Here is a 19,888-nt window from a genome sequence, read left to right as displayed (position 1 = left end):
GGTTACTTATTTAGACTTATTTGGCAATGTTGAAAAATGCATTTGCTTAATGCCTTAGGGAATGTAAATACATTTCAGAAATGCTGAGTTCTGAATGGGTCTCTTTAATAACATTCTCCTCAGGCACTTAATCCATGTCTTGGATGGTTTTAGCTGCTGTGTTAAATTTGCTCCCGGAGGCAGCTTAAACAACGTCACAGTCTGTGCTTTGCTCCTCCCCTTCGCTCTTCTCTCCATGACCTTGTCCTCCTCACCTCTAACCTTGCATGCCTGCTCCTAAAAGATGCTTTTGGAATACCACTTCTTTGTGGGTCTAGAATCCAAAAGCCCCATCACCCCCATGTGAGGGCTTCATTGTTTTATAAGGGGGTTTGAAACTGGGCTGATGGGAACAACTGTCTATCCGTAGTTGCAAAAGGTCAGCAGAGTGGTGGAGGAAAAGACAGGGCAAGAGAGCATCAGCTCTGATCAGATTATCCATTTGTGTTGTTCCAGAACTATCCCTGCGTGTGCATTCACCTTTTAAGAACCAAAATAAATAAAATGGGTAGTGATAAGCTCCAGGGGCCACCTCCATGGTAACTTCAACATCATCTCCAAGAGAAGGGCCCCTAATCCCTGTGCTGGGGTAACTAGGGGCTCTGGCTAGGAAGTATTGTCCTTTGCAGTAGAAAAGGCATGAACAATTAGAATGGATGGGGGTGGTTGGGAAGAGACAGAGTCAAAGAAGGGCAAATTTGGTACCAGACTAAAAAAAAAAGTATGGTTGTTTGGTCCTAAACACAGGCAACATAAGGGGAGATAAGAAGAAAGTGTTGAGGAATGCTATGCCTAAATCAGTAAGAGACAGGCGTTTAAAAGTAGCTTTTTGACATGCACACCTGGTGCTTATTCTCAGTATAATGTCCAGAAGCTGGAAAATACATTTGAACTCTAATTTTCCAGTCCTTAATTCACAATTAGCTTTTTGAATTCCTTTTTATTCACACAAGAGGAATGCTGTAACCCTTGTGCTATCCTAGGCACTTTAACATAGGCAGTTGGGTCATCTTGACCCACTAGACAGTGCTCTGAACCTTTTTTCTTCAATGATTTGTGATCTTCACTGTTGTCCATGGATTACATGAAATCTTTCCACCTTTATCCACCTTTGTCATGGTAGGGATAAAACCTCAATGTAAGGGTGGGGACATCTAAGATAGCACAAGGGTTAAGGAAATGTATCAATTTTTGTCACAGATATTGTCCAAAATGTGAATTCCAGGGTGATTTTCCTGCTTAAAAAACAAATAACCAGGGCATATACAGTTTTATAAAGTTCCAAAACTTTTTAATCTGACCTTTATACAGAGAACATAGTCAAAATCAAATAAAGCTTGAAGAAAGCTGTAGAAAGGTAAGATAAAAAACACCAAAGGAGATAATGTGTGGACAGGAAGATGTGAAGATTTTTTTTCATTTATTGGTACTGGTGTTATTGTTAGGAAACAAAAGGATTACCCTGAGACAAAGTGTGTGAGTCAGATGCACAGGACAAGCTTAAACTCAGAAAATAGCAAGATAGTCATGGAGACAGACAGCACTTTGACGTTAATAGACACATTAACAAAGCATGGAAAGCTCAAGTGGGTGGAGTGACTGTGGCTGGTTTTTACTCTACTGGGATGATGATTAATCAATGAATGCAGGCATTTTTATGTCTTTTTTCTGAATGTTTCAAGAGGTTTTTTTTCCGTCGGGTAATGCATGCACACATATCGCATTTTGTCAACAAATATGTAAGCTTGACAAATTCCACATTTAAATGTGCACCTTACTGGAAATCACATTTTCCTTCATGAGGTTTCTGTCAGGTGTAGGGTAACTGCACATCCCCTTTTGCTTCCCTGGTACCAGCCTGAGGAGAGAATTTGAGCAGAAGCAGAGTTTGGTTTTGCTCCTTAACTAATCACCAAACCTCAATAGAGTCCATAGCTTTTTATATTGAGCTCTTAAATGTGCACAAATATCATAGAACCTCAACACAAATTAAATAATAACTAAACCATTTTTTTTTGTATTAGCTCCATCTGCAGTGCCTACAGTCCATCTGATGGCAGCCACAGCAAGCACCATGAGCCTGTCCTGGCTTCCTCCTGAGAAACCCAATGGAATCATTCTGGATTATGAAATTAAATATCATGAGAAGGTAAGCATCAATGGATGCCACACATGCAATCAATTTTCATTTACTGGCTAAATCCCTGTTTTTTTGTACATTTTAATCATGCCTCTACTATAAAACAAATGGTTACTGTCACACATTTCACCACTTGAGATTGTGTTGTCATTCTCTTTTACACATGTGTTGCTTTTGTTCTTGGTCCATGTCTTTTTTTATATTGACAGTTTTTTTCTATCATTTTTCCTTCTTTCTTTCTCATGCCATGTATTTTAATGTGTTTATAATTTTAAACCCCAAAGAATTATAAAGCAAAGGAAGTCAGTTTAATAGAAAAAAAGAGGTGTACAAAAAGTGTCATCATGTGACTCGGTTTGAAAAAAAGCCAGTCTGTTATGGAAATGTGTCCAGTTTTATAGAGCTATTGCCTGTCAAAATTATTTGCCACTTGGTGAAAAATATCAGCATCAAATATGGTATCAATACCAAAGATTTTCATCTATAGCAGTCATGTATGGGGTGATTAAAGCTACGAAAATGAAAACCAGGAAGTATGTACAGTATATCCTTTGGTTGACTTTACATGAAATTTAACAAGAACCACATTGTTTGCCTATTGAACTGACCAAAGGTTTATAAATGTGCCCCTTCATTAAATTATTTGATGTCTTCATATCATTTTCTGTCATATTACCAAAAATCTTTTTCCTCTGCTCCTCTGAACTCTGATCTCCATGTTTTTTTTTCCCCTTTGTGGTGAAATGCAGCCTAAATAGGTAAGCTATTTTGTATTGTTTTATATATGTATCATTCTATGTGCAGGATCAAGGGGAGGCCATTGCCCACACCATGACTGCCCAACGAAGCAACGCTCGTATCGAAGGTCTCAAGGCCGGAACGCCCTATGTGGTGCAAGTGCGCGCCCGAACTGTGGCTGGTTATGGCCGTTACAGCAGCCCAGCAGACTTCAGCACTAACCTGCAAAGTATGCTACTCGTTTGCACTTTTGTTTTCATAAAAGGAGGCAGTAATTTAGGAAATAAGAGCACAAAAAAGGCTTATTTGAACCAAACGGTTATAAACAAATTATGAGGTTATCCTTTCTTTACTACTCTTTTTCCATTTAAAGAAAAAAATAAGTCACATATCTATGAAGGTCAACTGTTAACTTTGTAACAATAGAAGATGGAAATTCACTTTTGTAGTCTTTGAAAAAGGCTTAATTTATTAGTACTAAATTGTCAGCTACAGTAAACATAATGCATTCAAATTAACAAACAGAAGACAAAAAAATCAACATAATAATGTGTCTCACAATGTGCCACAGTATTTCATTATACTGAACTATGGCTTTAATCAAATTCTCTTTTTTATCCTTCTGCCTCTATTACATCAAAAGCTGATCCACCTAAGTCATGGCAGGAGCAACTTCCCCTCATTGTTGGGTCGGCCACCACTGCCTTGGTCTTTGTTATTGCGGTTGTAGTCATCGCTATCGTCTGTCTCAGGTAAGAGCAGAGCTTTTAAAGAGTACAATTATTTAAACGCATACATATTTGACTTTAGTGTTTCTGTCTAACAGTTGAGGAAAACAGAAATAGCTCAATTGTCAACCTTTTTTGAGTGTCCTCCAAAACACTCTCAGTGGACTGTGTTGCCACCTGGGAGGCCACCGAATTCCAGATTAGCCCTCTGAATCTCTGAATAGTAAACAGATTTGGCCAAAATGTTATTTTCCTCACTGCACACAGTATGGCTTGGCAGCTGTTGGACCTGATAGGAATGCCTATAGTCCAGCTCTCAGAATCAGCTGTTTAGTTGCTTGGCTCTGTCCACAGAGCACAATTGACTAGACTTATGCTCACACCTTTCAAAAACTCTGATGCTGCATCAGCTGGGTCTAACCACACTCATTTATCCTTATACAACTCATTTGTCAGACAGAAAACACTGTGTGTGCGTGCACACATGTGTGAAGGGTTGGCATCCGTTGCTGACTAGAGCCCACCGTCCTCCCTCCACAAGCCAGTTCAGGCAGAGGCTGACAAGCGGGGGCATCGGTCACGCTAGACTGAATAATAATCTTCTTGATCCCCCTCCTCTCCTTTTCTCCCCTGCTTCTTCTTCACTCTTTTCTGTTTTCACACTGCTACATTGTGTCTCTCAGGGTCTTGGCTTAGCCACTGCTCTGACTGCCACAGAAGGGGGAAATAGTAATAATACAGAGCCTCTGCATATACCAGGACTAAATTAGAATTTGAAATAAGATGCTAATCACCATTGGGTATCCTTGCCCTGGTTAGTGGTTAGACAACAAAGGAAGCGCATTAACATGTAATTTCGACAACCCAACCCCCCATCTGTGGCTCCCATCCCTGCTATCGGGGACCAATCCAGGAAGGTGAGCCTGTAAAAACTGATAGACATGTGTGCAGAAAAAAAACAAAAACAGGCAAATAAAATACATAATGGAAAGAGACAATGACATCAGTGGAGCTGCATTGCATGTGAAGCCAGTAAGACTAAGATTGAAGTGGGATGAATAGTGTGATGTCAGAAGGGTGAGACAGTAGAGACAGCTGAGCTTGCTCTTTAAGTCTTCTTTTGTTTCGACTGGAGGTAAATAGTGTTCACATGCAACAGACAGTAGTATGATATCCTTTTATTTGCACTAGCATTGCTGGTTTTTAGCATGACTTATAGTCCGTCTAGGCATTGATTCATTTGTCTTCTGTATTCAGTTACAATCTAAAAAGGTTAACCAAGTAACAGAGTGATGTCTGTGTATCTTATGCTACAAAGAGACTTTGTTGAAGATGTTTTTTGTTGTTGTTGTTTTTGTTCTACCTGTATTCTTTTCAATTGTGAGGTTGACACTTAGATTTGGTTTTCATCTTTCTCAATAGAAAGCAGAGAAATGGTTCAGAGTCGGAATACACAGAAAAACTACAACAATACAGTAAGTGTCATTGTTAATATCCTCCTTCATTTTGCTGCATTTTCATTCAGGCAGCATTATTTATTTAGTTTTGAAAGGGATAAATACAGAGACGTAAGATGAATCTGGTTCTTATTTGGCCTTTTTGACAACACAAATACATTTTATCGTCTTTGTGCCAGAATCCCCAATAGTTACCCCGGGAATGAAGGTCTACATTGACCCCTTCACCTATGAGGACCCCAATGAGGCTGTACGCGAATTTGCCAAGGAGATTGATGTGTCCTGCGTGAAGATCGAGGAGGTCATTGGCGCAGGTAACCCACCAAAGCTCCTGAGCTACAGGGGGAAGACTCCTGGTCACATCCAGGCCATACCGTTAGAGGACTTCACACCAAGCGGTACTTTCACTCAATTAATCGCTAGTCCTCTTTTTCCTCCCCACCCTACCACACTTGTCACCTTTTAGGAACCCCTTATCCAACATTGTAGATGTCCTCAGCACTTTCTTGTGTATTGAGAATTGCTAACTGTGTCCCCCTTAAGTTAGCATGACTCACAGCCCTTGTACCCCTCACACTCCATGTGTATTTAGAGTAGTTGTAATACCTTTTGTATGGAGGATTATCATTTCACTTGTATCCTTAAAATGAAACTCAGTCCTGAAAAGAAAGCAATGCACTGCATAGAAATGTATTGAGTTCAACAGTAAAATCTAGATCTGGAGTAATTATCGGATACGGTGAAACCAGATTTTGCACAATTTAAACTACATCCCCATACAGATTTTGTTAAAGAGGGGATTTTAATCCTGTGTCTGGGAAAGTGGGTGTAAGCTGTTACTTATCTTTTAAAATAACCTTCATGGAAAAGGTCTGAGTTGAACCGTTTTTTGCACATTTGTTGACCTGTGAGCTTTGTAAAAACAAGTATGGCATTTCAACAAATATCTTTGAGATGTAAAGGACAATGTAAAGATTCTTGGTCATAAACACATAAAGTCAAAGTGCTTTAGAAGTTCCTTTAATGGGTTTTCTTACAAATATATTTTCAAAAGGTGTTACTGAAGTGAAGAGTACTACGTGTAGCTGAATAGCACATTGTATCTTTTACAGGATTTACTGTGTTTGACTCCACCCACGTTTTACTATCTTGATCAACTCAAAATGGAAAGTAAAACATTTTGGCTTGCACAGGATTATTATATTTGATCCCTGCCCCCTGCTTATACACCTCTTCCACAATGTGGTTGTTCTCCCTTTTTCATTTTTTTTTACAAACCCCTACAGGATTTTATGTACCAACACTTCTTGTATTTGTGTACTTGAAAGTAATTTCTCTTCCCTAAAAACTGCAGGACATTGCCACATGAGGTTGTGTTTTTTAGTATATCTGAGCAATATTGAGGGACGTTGGCAGGGATGGAAATCTGCTACTACTGCTTCTGCTACTACCATTACTACTGCTGTGTCTTCTACTACTACACTGCGACAGCTCTTCTACTGCTGAGACTGCTACCACTTGAAACCCGTCGCTTCCCAGCATTCACTTTTAAAGTGACAAAATCCTCAACCCCTTTTTTCCCTGTCCCCTTCCTCTCCTCTACCCCTGCCTCAATCCATCCCTACATTTATCTTACCTTCCTTCCCCTTACTTATCCCCCACTATGGTACCTTTGCACCAATGATGAAACACATCACACTCACCAATTCATCTCCATGCATTTTTGCACACGCTTGGTACAGACTCTAAACATAAAGCGTCCATAACCCCAAACCCACCTAAGCTTTTGTCTCCACCCATCTCCTCCTCTGGTGCCCGCTTCCTCAGCTACTCCGAAGCTTAGCACCATCTTCCTAATCCACCATCCCTTCCCCAGCTCCAATTTTTACATCTTTTGTGTCCTACCTGCCACTTTTTTTTTTCTTGTTCCAGTTTAATTTTCACAATTATTTTGTTTTCAGCTTGTTTTGTGATTCCACCATGTTTACCACTTACCATTTTTTAAAGCTTAGACAATAACAGTAATCGTGTATCGTACCCTCCCTGTTCACCTCCATACGTTAAGACTGGCCTAAATTCCTGGCTTTTCTTAGCTTGCCTTGCCCACTCCCCGTGCTCCCATTCCCTGGCTCCTTGGTTCTAACCAGTTAACTGTCCCCTCTCCCCTTTTTTCCCCACACTTTTCCACCGTGCCTTTCTTCCATCTCTCCTCTTTCTCTTTTTGCTGTATTTCTGTCTGGCTTACCTGGGCTCTCACAGGAGAGTTTGGGGAGGTATGCCGTGGTCGCCTGAAGCTGCCTGGACGCCGGGAAATCATTGTTGCAATCAAGACTCTCAAAGTGGGCTATACTGACCGCCAGAGGCGAGACTTCTTGTCTGAAGCTTCCATCATGGGCCAGTTTGACCATCCCAACATAATTCGGCTGGAAGGTGTTGTTACCAAGAGTCGACCTGTCATGATTGTGACCGAGTTTATGGAGAACGGAGCTCTGGACTCTTTTTTAAGGGTAACCAAAATCTTACACATTTTTTTCAAGGCTGTAATGTCAGCTATTTCTAAAACCAGTATTTATCTGTGATTTTTAACAGTGCTGATTTTATTTAAAAAAAAGAAAGGTATCTTAATTTTCCTAATCATCCTTTTTTGGTTATCTGGCTTAAGTATGTACCTTCAAAAATCTTGTAATAATTATCCACAGAATTGATTACACATTTCTGATTAGGAGTGAAGTTCACCATGCCTTCAATTTACTACCTTAAGTTAAAATCCAATAATTTGTCCTTCTGTCTGCTTTTCGCAGCTTAACGATGGGCAGTTCACAGTCATCCAGCTTGTTGGCATGCTGCGTGGCATCGCAGCAGGCATGAAGTACCTGTCAGATATGAACTATGTGCACAGAGACCTGGCTGCACGTAACATCTTGGTTAACAGTAATCTGGTGTGTAAGGTGTCCGACTTTGGCCTATCTCGATTCCTTGAAGACGACCCCACAGATCCTACCTACACCAGCTCACTGGTTAGTCAGTTTGAAAATTATACTTTTTTAAAATTTAAAATAATTTTGAAATAAGATAAATTTGAGTTGTTTTTTTGTAATGAATGTATCCTTTTTACTTTGTATAAAACATTTTTTTAACAAGTTCCATCACAACCTAACACAGGTCTGTGACATTATTGCCATGTTTGTAGAGATTTTCCTTTTGTGTCACTGTGACAAAGTTAGAGAGAAAAAAGGGCAATTTCAAACACTATCTGTGTACACAACTAATTGCACTGCTGAATTTCATACTGATACTGAGTTACAAAAAGAACTTGCAGAACAGAATTATTATGTACACTGTGGTCGGTGTGGTCCTGAAAAATGCATAACCTGCTTATGTTATTAAATTACAGCAATACTACAAAGTACAGTACAGAGCAGAGATAAATACTATCATTCACACACAGCTATTCAAGTTGTAACCTTTAGCCAGTTTTAAGCCAGTAAAGCCAGACTTAGACCTTCCAGGTATTGAGAAGATCTAACAGAGGACTGGTTTAAAAGTGGCTTACAGTCTGCAGTCACGTGTTCTTTTTGGCTTATTTATGACATACTGGGATTCTGTGATGTTTGGGCTGTACATACACACACCCATGTGATGTACCTATTATTCCTTTAGACTGGTTTTCTCACCCTTTCTCTCCCCCTCTTGTATGTGTGTGGCTCTGTGTCTGTGCTCCATCCTTCCAGTATTTCATGCTCACCTACTCATTCGCATATCCACAGGGAGGCAAGATCCCCATCCGTTGGACGGCCCCTGAGGCTATTGCATACAGGAAGTTCACCTCGGCCAGTGACGTGTGGAGCTACGGCATCGTCATGTGGGAAGTAATGTCATATGGCGAGCGGCCATATTGGGATATGAGCAATCAAGATGTAAGTGTGTGTTGTTTTGTCAGACTTAGAAGCACCACATCAACATTTGTGAAACACTCAAAATCCCATTTTATTTACCAAATTCAACCACTTTTTAGTTTTCATTCTATGTATATTCATCCACAACTACTACTTGCAGAGGATATTGTCTCCCTGATTATATTTCTTCTTCTTTATCTTCTACTTTTTCTACCTTCTGTGTTCATGTTCTTCTCATAGTCTCAAATCTCAATCTATTAGGTAATTCCCTCTCTATCTAAACATTTGCTATTATTGCTAGTGGACTGATTTCTCTACTGTTCTCTTTCAGGTGATAAATGCTGTGGAGCAGGACTATAGACTGCCCCCACCCATGGAATGCCCCACAGCCTTACACCAGCTCATGCTGGACTGCTGGGTGAAAGAGAGGAACCTGCGGCCCAAATTCACCCAGATTGTGGCGACATTGGATAAGCTCATTCGAAATGCTGCGAGCCTCAAAGTGGTCACCAACAGCACGCAGTCCACAGGGTAAGTGCTACGATCCCTAGATTTTAGGACACGGAAAAAAAACAAAGAAAAATAGTTTGAAACAAGAGACTGTTCCCATCCTTTTTATTAGATAAGACAAAAATATTGAATATGATTTCTGACACTTTTCTGGAAAAACCTTTTTGTTTCATTATGTCACACATGATAAGACATGCTAGGGTTTTACATTTGGTAATAATTAGCTAATTAAAGTCACCCAATTTCTTAGTCAGTTGGGTACCAGACGAACAGTTTAATTTGGACCTAAGCCAGAGTGCTGTGCGACTATTTTTAGGGTGTTGTATGTGGTGCACTCTGACTCAGCTGAAATGGCCTTTTAAGTAAAAACAGAAACAGCTTTTCCATACCAAGTTTACTGACAAATGTCGGCTTAGCCATTATGCAAATCACCATCATTCAATAAAGCCCTTAAAGCAGTTCAGCCACCAGCCGGGAGATCAATCAATCATGGCACATCTACATTTAGCTGATTTATCTTTATCTGACGCTTGTTTCTCTGAGGGAATTTGGAGGATGGAAAGCTGCAGAGTTGGAGCACACAGTAAACCGGGTGACCTACCTTTTTGTCCCTGCTTCAGGGTCTCTCTGTCTTAGGGGACATCTGTAGACAGTAGTAGATTTGACCCCATGAGGAAATCCGGGGTCTCTGTTGGCTACCAAAGTGACGTTCTTGGAAGATTGAGCTTGCGGTTAATTAGCTCGATTAAGGGAATGCAAAAAAGAGTTGGGAGCATCTTTTAATTAGCCACTAACGAGATTTTAAATGGGCCATTGGAGACGGGGCCTCCGACTGACAACCTTAACAAAGGAGGAGTGAGCAATGACACAGCAGTCCTGCTTGGCAAGTAGTTTACTAAAACTGTTGAACTGGATGATTCACATAAAATTAGTAGCCATATCAAATTCCTTAATTTAAAAAGTAAAACTGTGAGTCAAACCATTGAAGAAACTGTGAACGTCTCCTGTAAAAGTTGTCACACTTTCTCATGCATTTAGGGTTGGCATGCAGCTCTCTCACTAGCTAGTTCACAGGATTATCCAGCTTTCCTGCTGGGTCTTTGCTTGTTGCTCAAATGTGGCCAGCAACAGTCTGGACTCTTTTAAAGTCAACTTTACAGAAGAAGGGCTAACAATACTCAATTAAGAGAAGCCAGAGTCTGGCGTTAACGACAGCCCAAGGCTCAGAAGCACAGCCCTTATTAAAAATCACTCCATCTACACCATTCAATGGAGCCTCTGTATCACTGTTATTAACTCTCCCACTATGCCTTTTCTCTTCTCTCCCTCTTTCATTCTTCATTCCTCTTTTAATTGTTAATGAATCTAATGCCATCAAAAAGGATGACAGGGATCAACAGAGCAGAGAGAAGGGGAGACAGTGGTGCTCTTTCTCCAGGCCTGCTCCCTCAACTGTTTCTTCTCCTTCACCTCCCTTAACTTCCCCGTCATCCTCTCCACCTCCACCTCCACTCTTGTTCATCCGCTCTACTTCACTTTGAGTTGTTTCACTGTTTTATTAAAACTCCCAAGGTGGCCCCTCTATCTGCAGGGCTGATCAGCACTGGTATTTTTTTTTTTTTTTAAGAGAAGCCTTCTTTCTCTGTCAACGCGAGCGCAGGAAAATGCAAAGAGCACCAAAACACATTCACAACCCCCTGTGTGACTGTCTCACAAGTTCCCCCGAATGTGTGACCACATGAGCACACGAATGATATCTCTGTTTACACTCCACAAATAGTTTTGCTTGTGATGAAGAAAAGGTCAACTCGTCCCTTTGGGATTGTGTTGGACTCATTCTTCTGTTGAAGTAACATATTCTGCAAATCCAGACAGAATGTGTTCTCAAGTACTCAAACGCTCCATGGGAGACTGTGCTGTAAATGCAAAGATTATGTGCCAAAAGGCATCGTGGTTACATCCTGCTGTTAAGCTCATGTTCAAACAGACAGTGTAAATTTGATTTAACTGACCAGAAAAACCTCATGGAACCAAATATTCCTATATCCGATTCAAACCACACTTATTGGAGATTTTCAAAGTGCAAATTGGTACAAGCACACATGCTGAGTTTAAAGTTTTTTTGGGGGGTTTTTGCACTGAAAAAGATGATTGTCCATATATTTTTAGGGGAAATAGTTGGAAAGATTAAATAACATTCAATATTAAGGTTCTCTGTGTGCGTCAGTCATCTTTCTTGGCCAAAAAAGCAATAAAATAGGGAAAAATAAAACAATATCTAACTGTAAAACAATTCCAAATAATAAAAATGACTTGCTTAGACTTGATCTAATGGGTATAAACACATTCCACCATGCTGCAGCGCCAACATCCACCACCACCATGGCCTCCGACCAGTCTCTCCACAGTTCTAAATGCAAAAACCCAGTGGCAGTGTGTGTCCCTAACTCCATTACACACAACTCCTTAAAAAGTTTTTTTTTTCTAAATGGAGGGGTGAGGAGGTGGGGAGAAAGGAGGAGGAGACACAGAGAAATGGAGAGGTGGCGCTCAGTGGGGGTCGTTGGGGGTGAGGTTGGCCGTACAAGGCAGTAGAGTGACGACCTTAACCCTCTCTCTCTGTCTCTCTTTCTCTTTTCTCCTTTCCCCTTGTCCCCAATGTAGGGTATCCCAGCCCTTGCTTGACCGCTGTGTGCCAGACTATACAACTTTCACCACTGTGGGGGACTGGCTGGATGCCATCAAGATGAGCCGCTACCGCGACAACTTCGTCAATGCCGGATTTGCTTCCTTTGACCTGGTTGCCCAGATGACAGCAGAGTGAGTGGAGCTAATCGGGCCTAAAGTGATTGACTGGGTGGAGTTTGATAGTCAAATTAGAGCTACATAGATTGACCTTGAGGAAATGAAATAATCTCATGGATAAATTAAAGATGATGTGGAAGAGTGCGCTCTGAGAAGACTCAGATAGAAAGAAATAACAAGCTTGAAGCTTACAAAACAAAGCTCATTTCAGCTTATCTGTAATTTAAGATGACATTCCAGTACAAATGCATTTGTTCTGCTATGAAGATACAGCTTGCCTCAAAGGCACAGATTGTAGTAAAATCCTTTAGAATGGGAGGCCTTTTAACATTTATGTACACATAAGCACACGCAGCTGCATCTTCATTTATGTAGTCCAACTGATCACCTACACAGCATTTGTCATGTTTACCAACAGGAAATGAGGTAACGAAAATCATCATCGGAAATAGGAGGCCAGTGATGATCAAATAAATGAGTTAGGGTTATTGTGATAAATAATTTGTTTGTCATTAGCTGCATAATCGGCAGGAGAGGTGGGGGTAATTTGTTTCAATTTGTCTAGGATGACAGTTGTGGTGTACTGTGGCTTTCTGTTGCCCTTAATGGCCAGTAACTCCTCTAATAGTTCCCATTTATTATAATTTTACCCACCGTTGCTAAGCTGACGGGGATGGTAAAATTTTTCTGACAAAAACAAAGCAAAAAAAAAAGCATCATATATTTGTGTACTTCCCTTTTGGAAACTGGGTATGCAGCACAGATGTCTGCGAACGTCCTCACATACTGTGCTGTGGCTGTGGGTTTAGGTGTGCAGGCTGCCAGCTTATTGCTTCCACATGCACTCCATGTTTGTTCTTCTGCTATTCTATGTAGTGGTGGACTCAAACACTCAAACAGAACAAAGCTTTTGTTACATCACGTTTTTTAGAACATGTTTAACCAACAACAGCATTATTTTTTAGAAATAATCTGAATGGCACACCAAGCATTTGATATAAAAAAAAAAAAAAAAAAAAACTAACTGATCTCCAGACACATCTTAGGGACAGGGACAGAGGTATGAGTCAATAAGTCCATATGCACATATTAACAATTTTTGTCTATTTTTTGATTTCTTCAAATAAATAAGACTCTGTTGCGGACTCTGTGAACTCTGCCAGCTGCCAAACAGAAGCAAATTTGCTCTTTAATCATTAACTATCATTATGGCTGTTCTTCCTATCCTCTTGCCCACCTGCTGGGAAACAGAACTATGCCTCAGTGACTTTCATTCTGAAGTCATTCCTTTGTGAACATGCTTTTAGGAAGTCATTTAGTCAGGGATTCCCTGTGTGAGGTCTATGTCTGTACCCACCTGATGGAGTGAGTTCACTAGTGACACTTTTCTTTTATCTTAGGTTTGTCTATTTTCACGGTTTATGATGCAGTTCTTTTTTCTCTCTCTACTTCCACAGGGACTTGCTACGGATAGGTGTGACATTGGCTGGTCATCAGAAGAAGATTCTCGGTAGCATTCAGGACATGAGACTTCAAATGAACCAAACACTTCCCGTTCAGGTGTAAGCTAAAGGCCACACAGATGGATGCAGTCCAAGGACAGCCAGAACAGAAAGGGGGAGAAAAACTGTGCAAGAGACGGCCACTGGAAAAACCTTAGCTGCCTGACCCATCTCCGCCAATGAAACTGGCTTGCAGTGCCTCTGAATTTATATTTTCTTTATTTCATTACCACATACACTTCCTGGCCAAGCTTTTTGTTATTCATCATTGGTGGTTTTGTTTTCATCCAGGCAGGATTAGTTTGTTTTTGAAAGAGAAAATAGTTCCTTCCCTCTGCGTGCCTCACCACTTCTGGAGTGGGTTGATGTTTGCATGCATGTGGTTTTCGCTGAGGTTGGCCTTAGTTGTATCCTGAACCTCCTTCCTTAACGTCTATGCCCAGATCTGCTGGACAAGAACTGACATCGTAAAAATGAAAGAATCACAAATAAAAAAGATGGGGGAAAAAAAGTAAAAGGAAAAAAAAAAGCAGTGTCAGACAACAAGAAAAACGGACAATTCCTTCCCAAACAGAAGTTGTTTTATTGTGCATGTGTTGATCTTCATCTTCATATTGAAGGTGTGTTACTTATAAGGGCACTTGCTGGCATGAGTTGAGGTTGTGAAGGAAAAAAAATGAAGATGGGCTGCAGCTGTAGGTCAAGAGGATGATGGACATCACCAAGGTCAAAGGCAGCCACATTTTTGGACACTCATTTCGACTGATGGGTCAGCAGATGACCTCTCCACTCTGACCTGAAGTGACTCAGGGTAGTTCCACATCTGCAGGAACACCTGCCCATCAACTGTGTTTTTTGTAAACATAAAACGGTTTTTACTTGTCTTTTTGTCCATACTACATGTTTTGTTTCTTTGGAATTCCTTTTGACAGTTTTGGGAGATCTGTAGTTTTAAAATGGCCGGTCAGACCGAAGTACCCTTCCCACCTCCATGCTGGACACTTGATGTGATTAGGGGGCAAGGATTGTGGTTACACTATTGAAAGACCCCTTGGCCTTTGGTGTGCATTTTTCTACCTGAGTGTGTCTGCGCGGATGTGTGAGTGTATGTGGGATTGTGTATACCTGGGTGTGTGAGTGTATCCTGTTGCACACAAATATACTGTACAAAACAGCTTCCGCTATTTGCCACCATGGAGAATTAACGCATGAACTGAACTTTAATAAGGATCAACTATATCTGAAACAATATGCTATACTCTGTGGACAGCTGTAGACATTTTTTAATTTAATAAAAACAAATGGTATTTGGACATAAACGAATCCATAAATTGGTGTATGGATAAACAGTGATGGACATCTTTAACTATCTGGTATTATCTGGATTTAGATATAATCAACAGGCTTGTTTTGATTTTTTTAATGCCCTCCCTAAATATTTATTTGTACCTCACCTGCCAAGTCATAGTCCCCCTTTCACCACCCAGATGGACTGAAACAATCAGAAGAAAAAGAGACTTCAAGAGGACGAATAAATGATTAACAAAAAGAAGTTGCATATAAATTGGATATTGTATATTTGTTGTTGTTCTAAACAGCCTGTACATGTTTTATAAGTAAAGTAAGATAAATAACAAAGAAAAATGTGTTTTGACAAGAAGGAAGTATTGTTGAATGTTTGCCTGACTGAAGTGAACATAAAAACAAGAATGCTGTGAGGAGTGGAGTTCAACCATGAAAAAGCATTCACGTCAGCTCATTTTTTTTCTCCTTTTTTTGTTTTGTGATACAATGTTGTCTTAGTACTTGTGCTTAAGTTTGTCTCTGCCACTTGAACTTCATTTTAAAGCCCACCCCTCTACTCATTTACACAATGATAAGCATTTATAAAGCATTGAGATGTTATTGTCTTCCAGGCACATTTTTCTGTCCTGCAAATCATTTGGTAGTTCTTTTTTTTTTTTGATTAGAAAAAGTCCAGAGAATAGTTTCAGACTAGCCAACATACCATATTTATTTGAGTCACCTAGAGGAGGGTCTGCAGTTTCCATAGTCTGGCAAAATCCTCATTAGAGAATCTAGAGCTGTCAATGGAGACCCCTATTGGTGTTTGTCCGGTCGATTAACGCAGCAGCCAGTCTGGCATTGCAATGAGTCTAAGGTGCAGCATGCAGACAAATGCAGGCACGGGGCAGGCGGACCTATCATTATCTCTCATTCGTTTCCCGTCTGGCCTGCAATCATCCTGTCTCATGCTTTGGCTGCTGTATGAATAGCAGAGTGCAGGATCAACAGTATGGGCATGTAGACAGACAAAATCTGTAGTTCCCCCTCGTCTTAACTGATCGCAGATGCACCTCTGAGATAATACTGCTTGGGCTTGTCGCAAGAGGGTGTTTGAAGGGGAGGAATTAAAGAGTATAGAGTTCACAGCATTGCATAGTTCACAGCATTGTTTGATTTGGAACTGATCAATGCAATATGTGAGTGTAGCTCATTTAGTTCTGTGGCCATGCAATGTGTCTTGTCTGATACGAGTGACTCCTAAATTCCTTTAGATGAAGAGTGTGTTATGCAGAACAACAACTTGATCCTAGTTCGGAGGTTGTTCAATTTATGTTTTCAATAGCCTACCAGTTTCTGTAAGACCATACTAATGTAGAGTAATAGTAACAAACACCAACTAGTAAATTAATAGTTGGGTACTAAGGGAACCATAAAACAAGCCTATTTCTTGAATCACGATTATGAGTCCATATCTCTGTTTAGACAGACAAGAGCCAGACGTTTTACAATTGGAAGCCCCATCTGCCGAGATGACAACAATGTGCAGAAAATGAAAATGTAATAAGCCATTTTTTTTCCCTTGGTAATTATTGTGCACAATTATTTCGTCTTCTGTTGTAGTAACAACATTTTATGATTGGAGGATGGATAGAGAATATTTTTGGAAATGACTGTTACCAGAATCTCAAAGCATTTTCCTCACAGACACACATTATCCCTCCCCTCCAAAATCAGTTTAATCTTTCAATAAGGCTATGCTGCTAATTTTCATGTAGCACAAAACAAGGCACAGCCGATGGGCATAAAGATACAGAGACTGGGTGGAATAAGGAGGTTAAACACAATCAGATGGCAAACATGCCAACTCATGAAGTGGGGCTGCTTGGAACTATAATGAACTATTGATGGAGTGCACATGCTTTTCTTGGGGTCTGAACTTGTGTTCACCAAAGTCAATGGGCCATGAGTGATGAGCTTGCCTGGTAGAGCTGCACACATTAAAAATATGAACCCGCTCCCAACACAGCTGCAGCGCATTCATGCTCTAGCATTGTCTTCACTTTTTTTTCTTTTATCATTGGCCGATGCTAAGATAGACTTTTACCAATGTGTGTGTGGATATGTGTGTGTTGTGAATGAAATGTCATTTTATACGGAAAGGGGTTGATTAAGAGTCTTTTCTGTCTGTTGTATCTCTCTGTGTGCCAACAGGATTCAAACCATAACATCCTTGACACCTTTTTTTTCCCCTTCTTTCTTTGTATCATTGCAGAATAAGTCAACATACACCATCACAGAGCTCCCTTATCACACAAATCACATACAGCTCTCTGTCTATTTCGTTTTTGGTCTCTATTTTTGAATAAGTATATACACTACTGTTTTTTTTTCTCTGTCCTCTAACAAGCTCACTTCAGATACATATTTTATGTCACTTTTAAAAAAATGTTTCTTTTCTTTTTTAAATAAAAGTAAGCAACGTGTTTTAGAGAGTACTGCACGTGTAACAACACGGGAGAAGAGGGTGGGGTTGAATACAGAAATGCAATTGTCCTCTTTGAAAAGCATTGAGATGTATTTAATGGTGCAGACAAACACAACAAATTACTAAAAAAAATGATGATGCATTCTTGTAGAAATATTTTTAAAAGACCCTTTTTTGCAATTAAATTATTTAAGAAATGTGACCCGATCTCCCTGACTGACTCTTTGTGTTTTTCTCTGAATAGTTAATTCTTCCATATGGCTTTTCTTTGTTCTTTATGTACCATGCCAGTTCATAATCACGCACATGCTCTGCAGCCAAGTAATTGCCCAAGACAAATACATTCAATCTCACCGCATTATTTTTATGGCTGTCTCATTCCTTTAATCATTACCAGAACATTGAGGAGTTTTGGAGAACACATTACAGAGAAACTTCTTTTCTGATAAAAAGGTGCAGATGACTAGCGGGATGACAGAACATCCTATAAACATCCCACATCCACAAAATTCAACTGTACTCGATGCACCTTTAAGTCAGAATTAATCGTTTTTCATCCGTACGTACTATGATTTGATGGTTTTTTTACTTCATCCAGACATGAATGGCCATATTTCTTCTGCCTTTCAGAAGAAATACATTATTTAAATAACAATGATCACACTTTATATATTTCTCTTTTTAGTTCAGCTGTACATTTACGTATAAGTGGAGTGCATTGCTGATAGAATCAAAACTTTTTAAAGGTAAATTAGGTCAAATATAAGCACAGAAATTATTCAATAGATTTCTAGAATAATATATAGATATTAGCCATTATCGTCAAGTGGGAAGCAAAGTAGATCCACACAGGGCATGATGCTGTCACAAGCAAATATAAAAAGAAGAGCTACACATCAGTTGTGTGCAGCACCCAAACCCCCAATATTGTATCCAGCCCTCTAATTAATAAGAGCTCAACTCATCCCTGCAGGCATTGAGCCAATGGTCTTGTTTTCGAGCAGTAAGGAAAAGATGCTCAGATCATAGATTCTACCTCATCTGGCCCTCATCTTGTCCCCTGGCTCCCCTCTTCTGCCTTCCCCTGTCCAATTAAATGCACAGCCTTGGATAAGTCTCTGTCGGTGTCTAGATAGTGCAGATATTTTTAACCACACACAACACACACACACTTTCTCCAATGAATGCTCTCAGAAAAGTTTCAGCAGTAACTCAAGTGGGTCCTTTTAATGCTGCAGCAGGTTGAATACAATTTTGCAGGAGAAGACAAATGTATTTTATGAACACATTGTTGTGAGTCCAATAACTTGATCCATTTTCATTATTTTTAGACTTTTTGTGTCCCTGCTTTGCTGGAGGATTTTTTTTTACGTAACAGAACACAACTAAGCATGACTGTAAACATCCTGAGAGTGAATGGGGGACCATATCATCAGTTCTGATTTTGTTTTGGCTAAATCCCTTCGCCAGTGCTCCCCCATTCCTCCATGCAGAGTACTATATGTCAGTTTGAGGGAAATATGGACCAATGCCAAAATGAACTAGAGTGCTGTATACTTTTCTCTGGCTATTGACATAGTGTCACATTACTTCAACTGGAGAGTATTGATTGTCTGCAGGCCTGTTTCATCAAAATATGTCAAACAACTTGAAAGAAAATTACTTGGACATCAATAAAGATTAATTTCTTATCCGTATTCGGTCAGTGAGTTGGCATTAGCATAATGATTGCTGTACATGAACATGTCTAAGCGTTGAGTCGGTCAGGAGGAGGATCAATGGAAAACAGAAATCTTTTTTTTTTTTTTTTTCTTCTTTTACAACATCTATGCCCACTCCTCTTCTTTTCCAAAGCCAGACTGCTTTTATTCACTCTTAGTCCCTACAGATTACTCTCTCCCCACTCATGAGCTCCCCCATAACACCCACACACCCCTTCCCTGACTGCTTTTTCATCCTCTCCCCATCTCCTCTGCCATAATCCCTCTCTTTCACTTTAGCTTGGCACCACTAATTGGTCACGTCTGTACTGTGACACTGGGACCTGAAATAATTGCTGGACAAATAGTGAGGCGTTTAGCTTCAGACCTGTCTCAAGCAAGATGTACACAGACACCAGCCGACTGGAAAGCCTAATTACCACTCCAGACCCACGACTGACTAATTGGCAAATCCTCTCAACAAAGAAATATGTGTAGCCCTGTTTGCAAAATACTTGTCCGTAATGTTGTTTTCCTCTTTAAATTAAGGCTAAGAGAGAATACATAAACAGTTTCTTCCCATGTTTCAACAGAACAGAAA

At 40.1% G+C, this 19,888-nt stretch overlaps 1 protein-coding gene across 6 annotated transcripts in view; it reads left to right on the top strand.

Annotated features, from left to right (window-relative positions):
* ephb3 (EPH receptor B3) overlaps positions 1–17,789 on the top strand; it is a 52,807-nt gene extending 35,018 nt beyond the window's left edge. The window contains exons 6-16 of one of the 6 annotated variants that reach the window (XM_020702346.2): positions 2,064–2,188; positions 2,984–3,146; positions 3,561–3,669; positions 5,068–5,120; positions 5,282–5,416; positions 7,362–7,609; positions 7,904–8,119; positions 8,834–9,019; positions 9,330–9,529; positions 12,173–12,328; positions 13,771–17,789. In XM_020702346.2, the coding sequence (XP_020558005.1) occupies positions 2,064–2,188; positions 2,984–3,146; positions 3,561–3,669; positions 5,068–5,120; positions 5,282–5,416; positions 7,362–7,609; positions 7,904–8,119; positions 8,834–9,019; positions 9,330–9,529; positions 12,173–12,328; positions 13,771–13,879 (1,700 nt within the window). In that variant the 3' untranslated portion in view covers positions 13,880–17,789. Of the gene's footprint in view, positions 1–2,063; positions 2,189–2,983; positions 3,147–3,560; positions 3,670–5,067; positions 5,121–5,281; positions 5,501–7,361; positions 7,610–7,903; positions 8,120–8,833; positions 9,020–9,329; positions 9,530–12,172; positions 12,329–13,770 lie in introns of all 6 variants that reach the window. The other 5 variants (XM_020702345.2, XM_011473973.3, XM_011473972.3 and 2 more) reach the window with 5 other exon arrangements.
* The last annotated feature ends 2,099 nt before the right edge of the window (positions 17,790–19,888 follow it).

The sequence above is a fragment of the Oryzias latipes genome, chromosome 4 (assembly GCF_002234675.1).
Source record: "Oryzias latipes chromosome 4, ASM223467v1".
Classification (NCBI taxonomy): Eukaryota; Metazoa; Chordata; class Actinopteri; order Beloniformes; family Adrianichthyidae; genus Oryzias; species Oryzias latipes.
Note: the sequence above shows the minus strand (reverse complement) of the source record. Positions and strands in the feature narration are given on the sequence as shown.